Raw genomic sequence first — 19,259 nt, forward strand, 5'->3', positions numbered from 1 at the left:
CACACGGTCAGTTAAATTTTAAAAATTTAACTAAATTCCAAAGTTACCAGGTGGCCCATTACATACTTGCAGCCCACATGAAACAGGAGTGATGAGAGTTAACTCCTCGACTCGCTCCCACACTATTTCCCTAAATGCAGTTTGGGCGATTTCACACCCAAATGACAATACACACTTCGCATTGATGTGAAGCAATTATGGCTGTGCATCAATTCAAATTCCATGGTATAGCCAGCCTGTAAAAGTTATACATTGCATTTACTCCCATCAAATCCCAGGAGTCCTGCTGCAAGACTATGAAACACATCAACCATTTAACGCCAGAGTGAACTTGCTTTAAAAGTCACTGAACACCTTGTGCACAATGTAACGAGTTGATTACTTGCCACAGAATGGTAAACAGGGTAAAAACATGCCCTTCATTATCTAAGCCTGCATTTACGCTACAACTTACTGGCAGTGTGAAGTGGTTTCTGCTCCGAATTGACACCAAGTTTGTCAACGAGGTCAGAATCAGGACCTGACCTGGCTCCATAGCCAAGTCGTCCGAGACTTCCCTCCTCCAGGGAGTCTCACTTCGCTTCGGAGTCAAGTCAGCCCGATGCTGAATTTCCACAGTACCTTCTTAGTGTCGATGCCACTGACATTATAGTTGAAGTGTAAATGCAGCCGTAAACAGGTATTAAATAAAAGGCAAAACAATTTTTTTTAAATTTAGAATACACACGATTCCAGGTTTAAATAATGACATTTACCAGAAATTTCGTGAATAAATATCACTTCAAAAATGTAAATATATCAGCACTCCTAGTTATAACAAACCTCATTAAATATTTTCCAACATTAAAATGCATTGCCCATTTCAAAAGTTATCAAAACAAATCACTTTTTTTAACACCATATTTCCCCCCTCTATCTAAGCCAAGATATACTCACCAACAAAGGAAAATAAGCCATTCTTTTGGAACATATTTTGCGCATTTGCCTCAACACAAACCATGTTGAGAAGCAAATACAGTGGGTTTTGTGTAAGTCATCCTACAGTCGCAGTTGAGATTCTCCAGATATTCCAGTCTCCCTATTCAAACCAAACTCTATTTGGACTTCAGAAGTAACCAGTGCGCACAGGGTGCTTGTGAAATGCCTGTCGTTGGATTAGGTAAGCTGTGAAGCTCCAGAAAAGATGAACTCCCTTTCCGACCTCAACTAGATGTTCAGAAACAATTGACGGAAGTGAGCTGCTGAGCTGGTTTAATCTGCATCATGCTCCCACACAGACTGTGTGACTCCTGCTCTGAAGGGGGGGGGGAGCAGCTAACTCTGCAGTGCCAAGAAACTACTTCATATTTCAACCAGTCTTCTCTCAAATTTGACACAAGTACTTCTTTGTTGCTATAGCTTTGTCTGAGGCATCCAATTAATCCTTAAGCCAAAAAGTCTATATTCAATAGATGTCTAGTAGACATCTTCCACTTTTTTTTTTAAAAAGTTCGTAAATTGTAAACATTTAATTCTTAACATCTTGTCACAGACTTCAGGAAAAAAAGACAATCTCAAAATATGAAAGCATTCCTAAGTGTTGGTGTCATTTTCCAAATGTAAAAACAAAGCCTCAGGATTTGTAATGGTGACTTTTGGGAGTGTATTGATGCTTCAAAAATAAAAAAGTTAGATTAATTAGTGTTTAGAGTTTGGCAACAGTCGAATCCCATTTAAACTTAATGTAAAGTAACAACTGTCTTACAGAATCTGTACAGTCTGTCAAATACTATCTCTAATATACACACACACACACACACAGACAGACAGACGCACGACCTTGTTTAATTTACTCAGTCAGTTGTTTTTATTTCCACCCATTCCAGAACAAAGGAGGAAAAAGTACAAACACTGATCAAGTTACAAAAAATTGTACAGGCATCATTGCATGAAGGCAACATTCAAAGCACTGCTGTACTATGAACTGTAGATCCAATATTCCTTAAGCACTGCTCATTTAGCATGCCAAAGTTTCTAAAGTACCTATCTTGAGAGTTTGAATATAACACAAATGGATTTAAAACAATTACTTTCAAAGTGGAATTGGATATATACTTGAAAAAGAAAAATCTTCAGGGCTATGGGGAAAGAGCAGGGGAGTGGGATAAATTGGATTGCTCTTTCAAAGAGCCGGCAAAGGCACGATGGGCTGAAGGGCCTCCTTCTGTGCTACATGATTCTATGAACACTTTTAAACTCTCAGAATGCAACAATCTTCAGAGGCTCCACAATCTGAAGATGCTCAATGCCTCACCAAGCAAATGGAATCCCTCATTTCTTCATCTAGTTACCAATGAATTAGAAAAAGGCATTTAACCAATGCAAACAAAGGCAAGTGTCAGGAAACCTTTGCCTTCAAACTGTACATCACATGGTTCAGAATTGAGCACTAACAAGTCCCGAACATTTTAAGTGTTGGCATTCTCCTAGCGCCAATGTCGGGGTGTGATGGATTTGAAACTGGCAGAGCTTAAAGCAGAATCTGGAAGGGTCAGAAGTCGGACATGCTCTCAAACCAACGTACTCTTGAATCACAGCAGCATTGTGTGATAGACGGTCTGGATGTGCTTTTTGTTGTAACTTGATCAGTGTTTGTACTTTTTCCTCCTTTAAAAAAGGACTATATTGTTTATCCACACAGGCCCACTCTGTTGTCAGCACAGTAAAAAAAACAATTGTTAACATTTTAATCATCTAAATGAATTCTTTTGATAAATGCAGCAAGCCCATGTTATGACCATGGATGGTAGGAAGTGGAAATGCTTCGTGTTGCAAAACTAAAACCGCACTGGATTTAACTCCACTTCAAGTAAACGTCGTGGTCCTTGAACAAGAAAAAAAAGCAAGGTGTTTAGAAAGGTAGGCAGCTCCTGATTTTCCACTCCAGTAGTGAATGGAGGAAAAGGGAAGGGGGAGGAACTGCAATCCAGCTTCATTCAAGACATCAACTCAAATTTACACCAATACTGCAGTGGGAGGAAACCATTAACAGCAGCACTAGCGAAGCAGCATTAACTTTTTAATAGTGTTTTCAAAGAGCCATCAGAACTGGTGCAAGTTATCAACATGGATGGCAAATAGCAAACATCAATCTCCTCCTCTTGCAGCAGGAGGACAGGCGATTAAAAAGTCTAAGTCAATGAAGGAAAAAAAAGAAAGCAAACAAAGCTAAATGACTACATTTGTAATCTTCTCGATCTGTTTCAGTTCTGGGGATACGCGAAAACCAGCCGCAACGTCCAAATTAAACATTTCAGTGCCCCATTTGGAAAATAAAAGATTTCAGAGCAGAATATTTATTCCAATTCATTTCCCAAATGGTAGTTACCTACAGTCACAAAACACGTGTTAAGTTTGCTGCAGGCACAAACATTTCTACTGCTGTATCACGTTCAATTTGAACTTAGTGAACCTCACGACTCACCAATGTCTCAACTCAGCTTTAAATCCCACAAATCTCTTAGTGGCTTAATCCGACAGATAAAAATTACTGAAAGTACAATGGGCCAGGATTGACTGCAGCTGTCAAACAAACGGCACCCACTGTTTATTAGACTTGCCCATTTTATTTCCATGAGATTTTGGACAGCAAATTACTGAGATATGGAAACAGGGCAGCACCCTCTTCAGGGCATCTGGGACCTGAATGAACAGGGCAAGCAACTGTCTATCTCCTTAACCCGATTGAAGCATTGTTAATGAACAGTGCAGAGTCTGAACTAGGAAGTACAGGTTAGAATAGTGAATTCAATGTCAAATCAGGTACAGAGAGAGGGAAAGAAAGATTGGGTTAAGAGAGAAAAAACATTAAAAAATTAGATTTAGAAGAAAATTTAAATTACATCAAAACCTGAAGGAATGAGACTGTACATTCATAAGTTAATTTTCAGTGCCAGAGGGGTTGTTCGGCAGTAATTAAAACTTATCACACCATTAAAAAGGGTACTTAAATTGAAATGGACTAGCCCTAACTTTCTGTGGCGAGTTTAGTTTGTATCTACTACTTTATAAAGAAATTGAAGATAGAAAAGGGGAAGGGGGAAAAAAAAATAAACTGATCAAACTTAGAGGATAAACCCCTGGATTACATCCACATATAGACAGAGCTAAGCAGTTCCACAACCAACGGATCAGATCAAAGCTCTGCAGTCCTGCCACATCCAGTCATGAATGGTGGTGGACAATTAAACAACTAACGGGAGGAGGAGGCTCTGCAAACATTCCCATCCTCAATGATGGTGGAGTCCAGCACGTGAGTGCAAAAGACAAGGCTGAAGCGTTTGCAACCACCTTCAGCCAGAAGTGCCAAGTGGATGATCCATCTCGGCCTCCTCCTGATATCCCTACCATCACAGAAGCCAGTCTTCAGCCAATTCGATTCACTCCACGGGATATCAAGAAACAGCTGAGTGCACTGGATACAGCAAAGGCTATGGGCCCTGACAACATGTAGTGCTGAAGACTTGTGCTTCAGAACTAGCTGCGCCTCGAGCCAAGCTGTTCCAGTACAGCTACAACACTGGCATCTACCCGACAATGTGGAAAATTGCCCAGGTATGTCCTGTCCACAAAAAGCAGGACAAATCCAATCCGGCCAATTACCACCCCATCAGTCTGCTCTCAATCAGCAAAGTGATGGAAGGTGTCGCTGACAGCGCTATCAAGCAGGACTTACTCACCAATAACCTGCTCACCGATGCTCAGTTTGGGTTCCGCCAGGACCACTCGGCTCCAGACCTCATTACAGCCTTGATCCAAACATGGACAAAAGAGCTGAATTCCAGAGGTGAGGTGAGAGTGACTGCCCTTGACATCAAGGCAGCATTTGACAGAGTGTGGCACCAAGGAGCCCTAGTAAAATTGAAGTCAATGGGAATCGGGGGGGGGGGGGGGAACTCTCCAGTGGCTGGAGTTATACCTAGCGCAAAGGAAGATGGTAGTGGTTGTTGGAGGCCAATCATCTCAGCCCAAGGACATTGCTGCAGGAGTTCCTCAGGGCAGTGTCCTTGTTCCTCAGGGCAGTGTCCTTGGCCCAACCATCTTCAGCTGCTTCATCAATGACCTTCCCTCCATCAAAAGGTCAGAAATGGGGATGTTCGCTGATGATTGCATAGTGTTCAGTTGCATTGGCAACCCCTCAGATAATGAAGCAGTCCGAGCCCGCATGCAGCAAGACCTGGACAACATCCAGGCTTGGGCTCATAAGTGGCAAGTAACATTCGCACCAGATAAGTGCCAGGCAATGACCATCTCCAACAAGAGAGAGTCTAACCACCTCCCCTTGACATTCAACGGTATTACCATCGCCGAATCCCCCACCATCAAGATCCTGGGGGTCACCATTGACCAGAAACTTAACTGGACCAGCCATATAAATACCGTGGCTACGAGAGCAGGTCAGAGGCTGGGTATTCTGCAGCGAGTGACTCACCTCCTGACTCCCCAAAGCCTTTCCACCATCTACAAGGCACAAGTCAGGAGTGTGATGGAATACTCTCCACTTGCTTGGATGAGTGCAGCTCCAACAACACTCAAGAAGCTCGACACCATCCAAGATAAAGCAGCCCGCTTGATTGGCACCCCATCCACCACCCTAAACATTCACTCCCTTCACCACCGGCACACTGTGGCTGCAGTGTGTACCATCCACAGGATGCACTGCAGCAACTCGCCAAGGCTTCTTCGACAGCACCTCCCAAACCCGCGACCTCTACCACCTAGAAGGACAAGAGCAGCAGGTACATGGGAACACCACCACCTGCACGTTCCCCTCCAAGTCTCACACCATCCCGACTTGGAAATAAAACGCCGTTCCTTCATAGTCACTGGGTCAAAATCCTGGAACTCCCTTCCTAACAGCACTGTGGGAGAACCTTCACCACACGGACTGCAGCGGTTCAAGAAGGTGGCTCACCACTACCTTCTCAAGGGCAATTAGGGATGGGCAATAAATGCCAGCCTCGCTAGCGACACCCACATCCCATGAACGAATAAAAAAAATTATAAATATAGTGAGGGAAAAGTTGGCAGAGACACTTACATATATATAAAAATTCATTAGAAAAGGGATTAGTGCCAGAGGACTAGCAGACAGCTAATGAGGTTCCTATATTTGGAAAGGGAGATCAAACCAGTCCAGGGAACTATAGGCCAATTAGTTTAACGTCAGTGGTAGGAAAGATAATGGAATCTTCTCAAAAATGTAACCGAAAGTGTCTCGAATCTGAAAATATAATAAAGAATAGTCAGCATGGATTTCAAAAAGGGACAGTCATACTTGACCAACCTTAGAGTTCTTTGAACTAACAAAGGGTAGACAAGGGCAATGCAGTAGATGTAATATATCTGGATTTTCAAAAGGCCTATGATAAAGGTACTGCATAGTAGACTCATGACTACGGTCAGTATGTGGAGTCAGGGAACAGATAGCAGAACGGACAGCAAGCTGGCTACAAAACAGAAAACAGAGTGGATGTTAAAGTTAGTTATTCAGACTGGCAAAACGTGGGAAGTGGTGTTCCACAAAAGGTCGGTGCTGGGAACACTATTAATCACTAGTTACATCAATGATTTGGACTCTGGAATCAGAAGTACAATTTCAAACTTTACGGACAACACCAATTTGAGGGGTGCAGTTAATACAAAAGGAAGAATGGGTCAAAATGCAGGAGGACATTAATAAACTTGTAGAATGGGCGTGTAATTGGCAAACTGAATTTCAATATAGATAAGTGTGAGGTACTACATTTTGGTAGGAAGAATAAGGAGGTCACATACTGCTTAGATAATAAGAGTCTAATCAAGGTAGAGGAGCAGAGGGATCTAGGGGTAAAGATACACAAATCACTAAACGCAACGATGCAGGTTAATAAGGCCATTAAAAAATGCAAACGAAGCACTGGGGTTCATTTCTAGAGGGACAGAATTGAAAAGCAGAGAAGTTATGTTAAACTTGTATAGAACCTTGGTTGAACTGCATTTGGAGTACTGTGAACAGTTCTGGTTTCCATATTATAAAAAGAGGCACTGGAGAAGATGCAACAAAAATTCACAAGATTGGATACCATAACTGAGAGGTTACAACTATCAGGAAAGACTGAACAGGCTGGGGCTCTTTTCTCTAGAAAAAGAGGGGTGACCTGATAGAGGTCTTCAAAATTATGAAAGGGTTTGATAGGGCAAACGTGGAGAGGATTTTTCCACTTGGATTTATAAGTGACTTATCTTATTTATGGCTCCTAGTTCTGGTAGTCTCCAATAGAGAATTCAGGAGAAACTTCTTGACCCAGAGAGTGGTTAGAACGTGGAATTCGCTACCACAAGGAGTAGTCGAGGCAACTAGCATCAATGCATTTAAGGGAAGCTAGATAAACGAGAGGGAGAAAGGAATAGAAGGGCATCCTGATACAGTTAGATGAAGTAGGGAGGGAGGAGGCTCGTGTGGAGCATAAACAATGGCATGGACCTGTTGGGCCCAACGGCCTGTTCCTATGCAATTCAATATATCTACCTTGCAAGTACCACAACTTCACACCATTCAATGAATTTGAATGGCGAGTCAGATGGCGAGATGCTGTTTTTTGCAAAGCGGCGCATCTCAGAGCAACTTTCGGATTTTCAGGTGTAACCGCGCATCTGCCCTCACATGAAGTTGCTGCCCGATTTGCACATAAATAATGGTGAGCACCATTAGGCTCACTGTTATTTTGACAGTAAATTCTGCCTCAATGAGATTACAGAAGTGTAATTTTTTTTTGTTGTTCACAATCATACACCGGTCCAGTTTTCCTGATACCATGCTTTAATGGACTCATTATCAGTATGTGCCAGCTGGAACACTTAGCTCTCTGCTGTATCACGAGGGGCTACTCCAGCTGAGACGCTTCCTGTGCATGTGCTGCCTAATGTGTTCAGCACATGGTCTGCAGGCATTCGAGTCCCCCAGGAGCCAGCAAGACCCATAATTGACTGAGCAAATCTACTTTTTTTTTTGTTTTAACAAGCAAACTACCACTGGAATACAAAGCATGAATTGCACAGATCCACTTGACAACTTCACCATTCCCGTTAGCTGCTGTTAAAACCAGTAATGATTGCACAACTTTCCTGCACTTGCCCACGCACCAAGTCAATGCACTACAAAAACAATTCATCGCTTTGAGACATGTCAATTATGGGATTTAAATGAATGCTGAGTTATGACAGATTTTCAAAGCAGCAGGCTCGTATACTGTACACTACTTTGGTGCACTCAAAAGGAAATCTCCAACAGGCTTAAAGCCAGCATAGGAATTTAAGCATTTTACAACATTGAGGTCCCCTAATGGGTATGGAAGAACTGAAGTTAAAAAGTCTGAAATTCCCTCTCTCCCTTTAGAGGTCACAGTTCAGACCCACTCCCATCGAAAAATAGAGCAAGTTTTCACTTACTATTATGACCGAGGCACGATACATTTTCTTAATCCCAAAAAAAAACTGCTTTTTATACACCACTAAATGACCTTTTAAATGTTAGTACGATATTAGATTCTCAGGCAAGACAGGCAGACATCTGTCTGCTCCCAGACTTGGCTCAGTTGGTAGCACTCTCTCCTCAATCAGTTTTGTGGGTTCAAGCCCCTTCCAGAGACTGGAGCACAAAATCTAGGCTGACGCTCCAGCGCGGTACTGAGGGAGTGTTGCACTGCCGGAGGTGCCGTCTTTCAGATGAGATGTTAAACCAGCTTCTGCCCTCTTAGGTGAACATAAAAGATCCCATGGCACAATTTGGAGTAGAGCAGGGGAGTTCTTCCCAATGTCCCGGCCAATATTTATCCTTCAACCAACACCTGAAAACAGATTAACTGGTCGTTGGTCTTCTTGCTGTGCACAAATTGGCTGTCACGTTTCCTATATTACAGGCGTGACGACACTTCAAAAATGTACTTAATTGGCTGTGAAACGCTTTGGGTTGTCCTGAGGATGTGAAAGGCACTATATAAATGTAAATCCTTTTCTTTCCCCCTTTTAGACCTTTCTGCCAAAAGTCAGATTGGTCATTAAGATGAATTCATCTTACTGTGAAGTGTGCTTGGCTTTGGGTTTGGCTTTTGAGGCAGTCAAAAGTTAATTTTCTTTTTAATCTGGTCAATTCCTCTCCTCCTTCACCTGGCCAAGACAGGAATGGTGACTACCTCGCTGGGATACGATTCTGCAGACACCAATCACTTTGCAGGGCACCGTCCAAACAACCATCCCAACTGCATCGATCAGGATATTCAATTACAGGGGCATCACAGCCAAGCCTGATGTATCCTGACCAAACATTCACACACATGCATTTCGAGGAAGAGGGTCATCGGATCTGAAGGAGATGCTTAAAATGTTGAAAGGATTTGATAGTTTCTCCACATCTACCTTATTTCCTCTGGTGGAGGGGGAAAAAAAATGAGGGAGTCTTAATCTTAAAATTAGAGCTCGGCCATTCAGGAAGCACTTCTTCACACAAAGGTTAGTAGAAATTTGGAACTCTTTCTCTCCCCCCCCATTGACCCCCAGCGGTGGATGCTGGGGGTCAATGGAAGCTTTCAAGACCAAGATATAGATTTGTGTTAGGTAAGGGTATCAAGGAATTTGGAGCGAAGGTGGGGGGGGTATCAAGGAATTTGGAGCGGGGTGGGGGGGGGTGGGGTAAATAAAGTTGAGGCACAGATCAGCCATGATCCAATTGAATGACGGAGCAAGCCCGAGGGGATAAATGGCCGTCGCCAGGTCCTTATGTTACGAGTTATCAGAAGCAGGTACCCAGACTAATTTTCCCCTCTTTAACCCAAAAGCACAGGTCAGTTGGCGTGCTTTTTCTACCCCTCAGATCAACTAACTCAGCATAGCTCAGGAACTTCCTGCTCTGAACAACCTACGTACTCACAACATAACCAGCTCAGCTCCAACCTTAATAGTGCGGCTTAAGACTTCAGGGAACACTGATGTTGTTTCCCACCCTCACTCTAACCCTAACTTGAGTACTGAAGATACATTTGTCTCCATTGAGCCACCAGAGATTAGTCAAATATTCAAAAATATAGATTTCCCCACTCAGACCATCAGAGCATGGACTCATCCTCTGGTCTCCCACTTAAAAACACTAGTGGCTTGTGTCAGCTGTGGTTCAGTGGGTAGCCCTCTCACCTCAAAGTCAGAAGGTTATGGGTTGGAGTCCCGCTCCAGGGATTTGAGCACAAAATTAAGGCCAACACTCCTGTGCAGTAATTGAGGGAGTGCTGCACTGTCGGAGGTGCCGTCTAGCAAATGAGATGTTAAACCATGTAAAAGATCCCATGGCACTATTCAAAGAGCAGATGAGTTCTCCCTGGTGTCCTGGTCAATATTTACCCCTCAACCAACACCAAACTGATTATCTGAACCTTGCTGTGCGCAAATTGGCTGCCGTGTTTCCTGCATTACAACAGTAACTACACTTCAAAGAACAAAGTACTTAGTCGGTTGTAGAGCGCTTTGGGACATCCTGAAGTTGTGAAAGGTGCTATATAAAAGGCAAGTTTTTTTTTAAACTATAAAAGTAATTCCCTTCCTCTTTAAAGAAAACTTTTCATGGTTCTAGCCACAGGCACCATAGACAGAAAATATTTGAAAGCAACCACACAAGTCAACACATATGTTGCTCCATTATCCATTCATACATGAAAATCAAGACACACAAACCCCAACACCTTCTCCACAGAAAGGGAACATGAGTTTTTAATCCTAGTAGTCCAAAGGGGAAAATATGTATACTCATTCCTGTTTGTCACAGTACTGACGCAGTGAGGTCACACTAATGATACCAGACAACAATGCAACTCTTTAAAGATAGACACCAAAAAAATAGTTGTGTCGGCATTTTAAATTATTTTAATTATATTTCCACATCAGATATAATGTTCTGGTACATAGGAAAGTTCCAATAATCTGCTCCTGCGCCAGGCCTTAACTTCAAGGGCACCCTTTTACTTAACCATTTTTCCACATCAACAGAGTTTAGCTCACAAATTTACAACCTTTGTACCATGGACATAGAGAAAAGGGGTGTGCGTAAATTAATGATCGATGATGGAAGCAACAAGGATGGAGCTCTGCAGTATACCACAGATGAACAAGTGGGTATGGATGAAGCCAATGGGGATGATGTGTTTACAACGTGACAGGTAGGACTGGGAACCAGGACAGGACGTTGTTTGTGACTTTGAGCAGGGTGAAAGCATAATAATTCGGGGATTCTGCACAGGGAATGCTTCGAGAGTTGCTGCGAAACACTACGTTGCAGGATTTTGGAAAGAAATGATTGGATGGTCTTAGAGCTTTGATCTTTAGGGGAAAGGTGACAGCATTTTTGGAAGACATAGGGACCATGCCATAGAATAACACTGGCAAGCATGGGCTGTGGAAGGTAAGTTGGGAGGTCAGGAATTGGGGTCAAGGAAACAGGTAGTGGGCATCATGAGCATGAATGAGACTATTTTAATGAGGGATGGGGGGGGGTGGGGGGGAAAGATATACAAAAGTTTTGAGGAAAAGGAGTCGAGTTTGGTCAGCAGCAGGCAGAGGCCCCAAATTTAGCGTCTGTGCTGGAGAGGTTAATGAGTTCCCTGCATTTGCTATGTGGTGGGGGGGGGGGGGGGGGGTACAGTGGTCAGCGGAATCAGCTGATTGTGAAGGAAGAGGATTTTGCAGTTGTCCCTTTTCTCCAGGACAATCTTAAAAGATGAGGATTTGGCCACATTAAGGTACAATGGTAGAGCTTGAGGTGATCAAACCATAATTGCCTACGGAAAGAGAGGCCTAATGCGTTCCAGCTTGCTGCCAGCAGGTGTGAAGAAGTGGGAGGTGGTGGGAACTTTAGTTGAGAGGGGAGAAAGAGGAATCTCAACTCATTAAAAGAAAGTTGAAGGAAGCAACGAATCTAGACTCCCCTTCCATTGTATTGATTTTAATTTCTGACTTATACTTTGGTTTCTCACTTCATAACTCAGGGAAAATAAAAATCAACCTTGCCCAAAGATGTGAGACACACTGTTTTGGACAGTCTTTGCAGCTTTTTGTTTTGACAAGTACCTGGTGTTAAAACTAAAAAAAACTTCAAAATGCACTGCAGCTTTAAGTAGAGTATTTTGCAGCAGTGCTAATTGATTTGTAGGTACCATCAGAACAATTATCTTGATTATTCATCAGTTAATGCTAACACTGGAGATGGCTATTTTTTGTTGCTTCATGTCATTAGCAGTCTGTTTACCAGATGGTAAACAGAAAAGTAACTACCACCAGCTTTTTGGCATTTGACTGAAATACCTAACAGTTTAGTAATGCCGACTGGGATTGAGATAATCTTAAACTGTATTTGAAGAGGAGATATTTATTTAAAGCCAATACAATCTCTCTGGCACATCCATGTAAAATCTCATCTCCTTTCTTACTTCTGCCCCCTCCTCCCGTTTTAGAAGTCTGTACACATTCCTTGCCTCCTGGTTAGGTTTTGTGTTAAACAAATGTCAAGCTACATGTGCAATAAATATGATTACAGGCTTCGCCCATCATGGAAAACTCCACAGCAGACTCAATGTAGATGTGAAATAAGCAGAGATGGAAAGTCCAGATTCCAGACACGTTAGAACCTAAAAGTAAAAGTCTTCATGGACCTATAGCGAATACATAATAGGGCAACGTGACGTTCCTTAGAACCAATTTAAAATGCTGCAGCTTCATTCAGTTTTTTCCTGCTGAAATTATTACCAAAGTTGTACATTCACACATTTTTGTTTTTTTTCCCGTCCCAAAAATACAATCTTTAAACCAGTGCTTTTGCAATATTGAAGATACGCTTCTCACGGAATCAAATATTTTGGTTTTTCCAAACAGCAAACGATATTTGCATACACAAACAAAAACAGAAGACAGTGTACAATCGGCCTGTCAGCATCGGTAAAGAGAAGAGAAAGGACAAGTTACCTGTCAGGTGTATCCCTTTGTCAGAGCGAAGCCGATAGGTCAGTCAAATGCATTCTTGGTAATTTCTGTTTCTTTCCTTGTTTACAGTCTGGACAGTGCCTTGTTATATTAGTTGTCTTCCATTTAATTGGAGGGAATGCACTGGATATGGTGCGTATGGATTTTCAGAAGGCACTCAATGAGGTGTCAAGAGGTTCTCACAAAAATTCAGGTGTATGGTATGAGAGAAAATGTAGCAGCATCAATAAAAAAAGTCAGTTGACAACCAGGAAGGAGAGTTAGAGTAAATGGGTGTTGCTAGGATTGGAAGTGGTGTGCCCTCTGGGTCAGCGCTGGGTGCACATTTGTTCTCTGTATATATAGGTGACTTGGGCACAGGGAACATAATTTTGAAATCTGCTGACAATACAAAAGTGGAGAGTTTGACAAACAGCGAGAAGAACAATAAAAGGCTTCAGGAGGAGACACAGGTTAGTGAAATGGGCAGATAGATGCCACGTGCAATTTCATGTGGAGAAATGGGAGGTAATACATTTTGGGAAAAAACATACACAATGGAAAGATACTGGAGGTGAATGAACAGACACCAGGGTGGTTCAAATACAGAATTCATAAAGTGCAAATGAGGGTAGATAAAGCCATAACAAAAGGGCCATAGCATTTTGGAATTTATAAGTGGGACAGAGTACAAAGGTACCAATAAATTTATACAAAACAAATGTAGGCCATAGCTAGAGTACTGTGTGCAGTTTCAGGTGCCTTATTACAGTAAGTACATTACAGCCATTGAGAATATACAGTGTAGATTGACCAGGATACCACAAATGTGAAATTAGTTACAAGGAGAAAACTGGAGATACATCGCCGTTCCTTCATTGTCGCTGGCTCAAAATCCTGGAACTCCCTAACAGCACTGTGGGAGAACCTTCACCACACAGACTGCAGTGGTTCAAGAAGGTGGCTCATCACCACCTTCTCAAGGGCAATTAGGGATGGGCAATAAATGCTGGCCTCGCCAGCGATGCCCACATCCCATGAACGAATAAAAAAATACTGGGACTATTTCCAATGGAGAAGGCGAAGAGGAAATTTGATAAATTTTAAAGATTTTTAAAATTATGAGGGGCTTTGATCGAGTGAATGGGGAAAGTCTATTTCCTCTGGTTAGGGAGTCAGAGGAGGGAGGATCACCTATTTAAATAGTTACAAAGAAAGTAAGGAGAGGGGTTAGAAGAAATTTCTTCACTCATGGGGTTACTAGAGCATGAAATTCTTTGCCACATGGAGAGGCTGAGGCAGAGATCATTGCATCTTTTAAGGGAAATTTAGATACACATTTGAAGCAGAGGAAGAAATAGGGCTATGGGGAAAGAGCAGGACAGTGGAATTATTTTTGATTGCTCTGGCAAAGAGCTAGCACAGACATGATGGGCTGAACGTTCTCCTTCTGTTTTATAATCGTTCTATGGTGGTGGAATGAGTAGTGTATTACCGGAGGCAATGGAATATGAAATTTACTTCCACTTGTCAGTCAGGTCATAAGTTACTTCTAACTAAACCATTCTATAGTTATCCAATCTGGTTTACTTGCGGAAATAAATCTTAATTTGTCGTGTATCCCCTATATAGTACCAATATCGCCCTGTACTCTTACCATGCAGTATTACTTGATATTGCACACCTTCAGGTCCAACACCGCTCATTACTTCATTAATTATATTAGCAAGATACACTCCCGAGCAATTGAACATTGCCACCAACCAGCAAGCAATTCAAAACTAGCTGTGGTAATGATATATCTATAATGTTAAAATTCTTGCAAATGGCAACACATTTCTTGTAAGTGCATCACTTTGTGTCACACTTTAGCAAATCCTCTGACTCATTATGAGCAAAGCGACAGGAGACCGGCTGGTACATTCTTAAAACCAAAGGCCTGGCAGGGAAACAATGTAGGAATTGAAATCTTCAATTTCGAGATGAAACCCACTCAAACCTTTGTTCTCATTGTTTCTCAATCCCTTAATTCGATTAGTCCTTCGTAACTGGCAGTCAGTCAGCCAGCTCTCCATAACATATAAAAACACATTATTCAGTCAACTTAGTTGAATAGAATGCAGCATTTGGCTTGTCATTCTAGTTTCCAAATATTCAATGATTCAAACATTTACAACACTGTGGTCTTATGATGATTAAGTTTATTATATTAAAAGAAAAGCTGCCAAAAACATAGGGAATCCGAGCACTGTACTTATGAAGGACTGTATCCTAGCACAAACTATTGCCATGGAGTCAGTTATTCATTCCCTTTGCTTGTAAGAAACAAAGCTGCCCTACCCTCACTAACAAAAACTCCCCAACCAAAAGGGCAGAATCACGGTTGAAAGAAAGTAAGTTCTTCAGATCTATTGCAGATTTACATGAACAGAAGACCAGCATTCGGAATAAATTTCATATTTCAGATAAACTAAGCCAGGAAAGGATTGCTGGGTCTCCCGGTAACAGGTAAACATTTAAAAATACTACACATGCTGGTGAATTTATAGTTTCACCTCCAAGTCTAAGTGTTTCATTCTAACTCTGTTCAACTGTTTTATATTCAGATCACAATGAATTTCACAAGAACTCATTTATAAAAGACTCCAGGCTTCACAGCTGCACTTTGGAAATTCAAAATGCAGAGAAATATTAGTAATTCACAATTTTGCAATATGAATTGTGAAACTGAAGCGTGATTATTTACATTTGTTTTGTAACAGATTTGTTTTTCATTTTATATTTCAATGCTGCAGCACTGCAACATTATAATCAGAAATTTCAGTTGATAAAACTCTCTCCTCTTACTACAGCAAGTAAAACCTATGCATTTGTGGATGAGAGTCTGCATTTAAAAATGACAGTCACTGATCACTTATTAATTCTCTTCCTCAATGGAGGTGAACCCAGGGTCGCCAACTCTGATGTGACCGCCCACCTCCAAACATCTCGCCCGCTCAAATAGCCTTCACTCACCCCCCCCAACAATCTTGACTATTTTTAGTAACTAACAAAAGTGATCAAGAAAATTAGAACACAATTTTTTCTAATAACCCTATGATTTTTCTTCTGGGCTTTTGCTCTCAGCAGTGCCCCAGAGATTAATCATTAATTCCTGAGGACTCCAGGACAATCCTAGAAGGTTGGCAATCGTAAGTGAACTGGGCATTCATATTCAGTCATTTCAAAACTGCTAATCAGACCAATCCAACAGCTTTTGCACATTAGCACAATTCAGCATCACAACCCAACTCTCAAATGATTGCAGCCTAGCTCCCCTAATGTCCAAGTTTATCCAGAAGTAGCTGAGTCACACAAGATAGCACGTTTGACAGCTGGTCTGCACAAAATCAAATGATCTCAGCCAGTGTGTCAGTAGGATCGCTACAACTGACTTCAGTGCCCTTTGTGCCAGGGAGAGCACAAATCAGAGGAGATCGAATACCTGAAATGGTTTAATAGTCCACTGAAATTCATTGTGAAGGCTCACAGATCAATAATTGGTCACTTGGGCAGAGTGTGACTGGCACACATGGAAGCTTAACCTCGCAAAAGGAGCCAGCCAGAGGGAAGGGGAGAAAATTGTTAAGAATAAATTTGCAACTCATTTAAATAGGTAGTCAGATTGAAATCATGGAGACATTTAATAGTAACATTTTATCGCAATCTAAATCATATGTGAAGTACAAAAGCTGTAATGGGTTTATTAGATTTACCCATGTCATTTATCTGTTTATAGTGCAGAAAGTGTAATAAGTACTAACAGTGGTGTCTCTGGCGAGGTTCTATCCTCAGCCCCCTATTTCTCAAAAACGTTTGCCCTTGACTGCATTATCTGTAAGCATAGGATTAGCTTCCATATATAACATTAACCAGCTTTACCCCTCCACCACCTCCCTCGACTCCATGACCGTTATAGTGCAGTCATCGATGAGCCAGAACTTACTCCAACGAAACAATTGCAAGATTTAAGCCATCTTGTTTAGCTCCCACCACAAACTCTCCCCTCACTCCAATTCCATCTCTCTGCCCAGACAGGCTGTATCCAATCTGTGTCCTGCTCGACCCTGAGCTGAGCTTCAAACTCCACATTTAGTCCATTACTGAGACAGTCCATTTCCACCTCCGAAGCAGTCGACCATTTTTGTCCTTACCTCACTTCCAACACCACTGAAACCTTCATGCAGGTTTTTGTAACTGCCAGGATCTACTATTCTAATAGTCTGCTAGCTAGCCTCCCAAAATCCACCTTATAGAAACTCCAACTGATCTAGAACTGTACTGGCCACATCCTATCCTATCCCACCACTCACCCATCGTACCCAACCTCCATAAATTTTCTATAACCCAACACATTATTTGCAGAATTATTTTCCAATCAATCCTTTGTCTCTCTCCATCCTACTTTTGCAGTCTTGGGTCCCAACTCACATCCTCTACTCAATCCTTGGTGGAAAAGCCTTTAGCCATCATGGGCACATACTCTAGAACTATCTCCCTAGGCTCATCAGTCCCCACCTTCAAAAGCTTCCTCAAAACCTGTACAAGTAGTTGTTAAGCATTGCGAGTGGCATAAAAACAATGTCCATGTTTTTAAAAAGAGGGATACTCCAGATGTTTTGGATTTGAGATTAAACAAAGCCTTACCCTGCAATTAGAAGAGATAGCAGCAATTTCCCTCAACACGCTTTTTAAAAAAAAGTCCATTATAAACAATAGACAAGCTAAGAGTTAAAGTCCAGATATCTTTTAAAATTTAAAAAGTTTGAAATGAAACATACAAAGTCTCCACTAGATAAACACATTGGACCGGATTTTGCTGTGAAAATAGCGGTGAGACTAATAATGCTCACTGTTATTTATGTGCAAATCGGACAGCAATTTCCAGCAACCGCACATTCAGTCGCAATTGTCAGTTGCGACACTCCCCCATAAGCTTCCTGAAATCAGCATCTTGTCGTCTGGCTCCCCATTTAAATGTATTGAACAGCACGAAGATCATGTACTTACCTCATAGGTACAGATTAAATGCGTCAAAAAAAAGTTAGGGCTTGTCCATTCCAGTATAAGTATCCTTTTAATGGCGTGGCAAGTCTTAATTACTGAACCACCCCACTGACACTGAAAATTCATTTTCATAAGTGTGGAGTCTCATTCCTTCAGCTTTTAATTATTGTTGGAGATTTTTTTTAAAATTTAAATAGGGAACAAATACAGTTTATAGAACATAAGTACAATATGACTTAAAAACAAAGGGAGGGCATCAATTACTAAAAACAAATTAAATTGCCTGTGAATTGCAGTGTGCACAGCATCTGAAAAATGGTGGAAACAGGAAGCAATAATTCATAGCTAGGAGCCAGATGTGGTGGGGATAACTGGAACAGTTACATAAGGAACAGGACTGGCAGTTAAATATCACAGGATATAATGTATTTAGAAAGGATAGGGAAGGAAGGGAGGTGGGGTTGCTGTACTAATTAGAGACAACATAATAGTAATACAAAAAAGGGACATAAGTAACTAAGATAGAAACAGAGTCCATAGGGATTGAGACAAAGGATAAGAAGGGATCGATCACATTAATAAGCATATTCTACAGACCACTTAATAGTGGAAGGGAAGTGGAGGATGAAATAAGACAAATCTATGAAATGGGTAAAAATCAAATAATCATGGGAGATTTTGACTACCCCCAAATAAACTGGCAAAAAAAGGTAGGGAAAGGAGGAAAGTGAATGGAGTTTTACACTGTGTACATGACTCCCTTTTTACCCAGTATGTGAGAAGCCCAAGAGAGGAATCACTGTTGGATCCAGTAATGGGAAATTAACCAGAGCAGATAAGTAAGTGTAGGGGAACATCTAGGCAACAGCCATCGTAAATTAATAAGGTTTAAAATAATGATTAAGACATAAGACAGACAAAAACCAATGTAATAGATTGGAAAAAAGCTACTTTTGAGGGGTTAGAATGGAACTAGGGCAAGTAAACGGGAAAAGAATTTTGACAAAGAAATAGAACAAACGTGGGTAATATTTAAAACAGTGATCAAAAGAGCTCAAGAGGAATATATTCCTCTAAAAAGCAAGGACAAACTAGCCAATAACGAAACATCATGGATGAATAAAGAGATGAGTCAAATTGAAACTAAAGAAAAAGGCATAATCTAAGTATCTAGACAATAAAAGGAGGGGATGACA

General features: G+C 41.4%; 1 protein-coding gene across 3 annotated transcripts in view; it reads right to left on the reverse strand.

Moving 5' to 3' along the window:
* Window positions 1-19,259, reverse strand: part of rgl1 (ral guanine nucleotide dissociation stimulator-like 1) — a 237,719-nt gene that overhangs the window by 160,003 nt on the left and 58,457 nt on the right. The window contains exon 1 of one of the 3 annotated variants that reach the window (XM_067990724.1): window positions 937-1,211. The exons of 1 other annotated variant lie outside the window; for it this stretch is intronic. In XM_067990724.1, the coding sequence (XP_067846825.1) occupies window positions 937-981 (45 nt within the window). In that variant the 5' untranslated portion in view covers window positions 982-1,211. Of the gene's footprint in view, window positions 1-936; window positions 1,212-19,259 lie in introns of those variants that run through there. One more of the 3 variants, XM_067990727.1, reaches the window with a different exon arrangement.

This window comes from Heptranchias perlo, chromosome 9, assembly GCF_035084215.1.
Source record: "Heptranchias perlo isolate sHepPer1 chromosome 9, sHepPer1.hap1, whole genome shotgun sequence".
Classification (NCBI taxonomy): Eukaryota; Metazoa; Chordata; class Chondrichthyes; order Hexanchiformes; family Hexanchidae; genus Heptranchias; species Heptranchias perlo.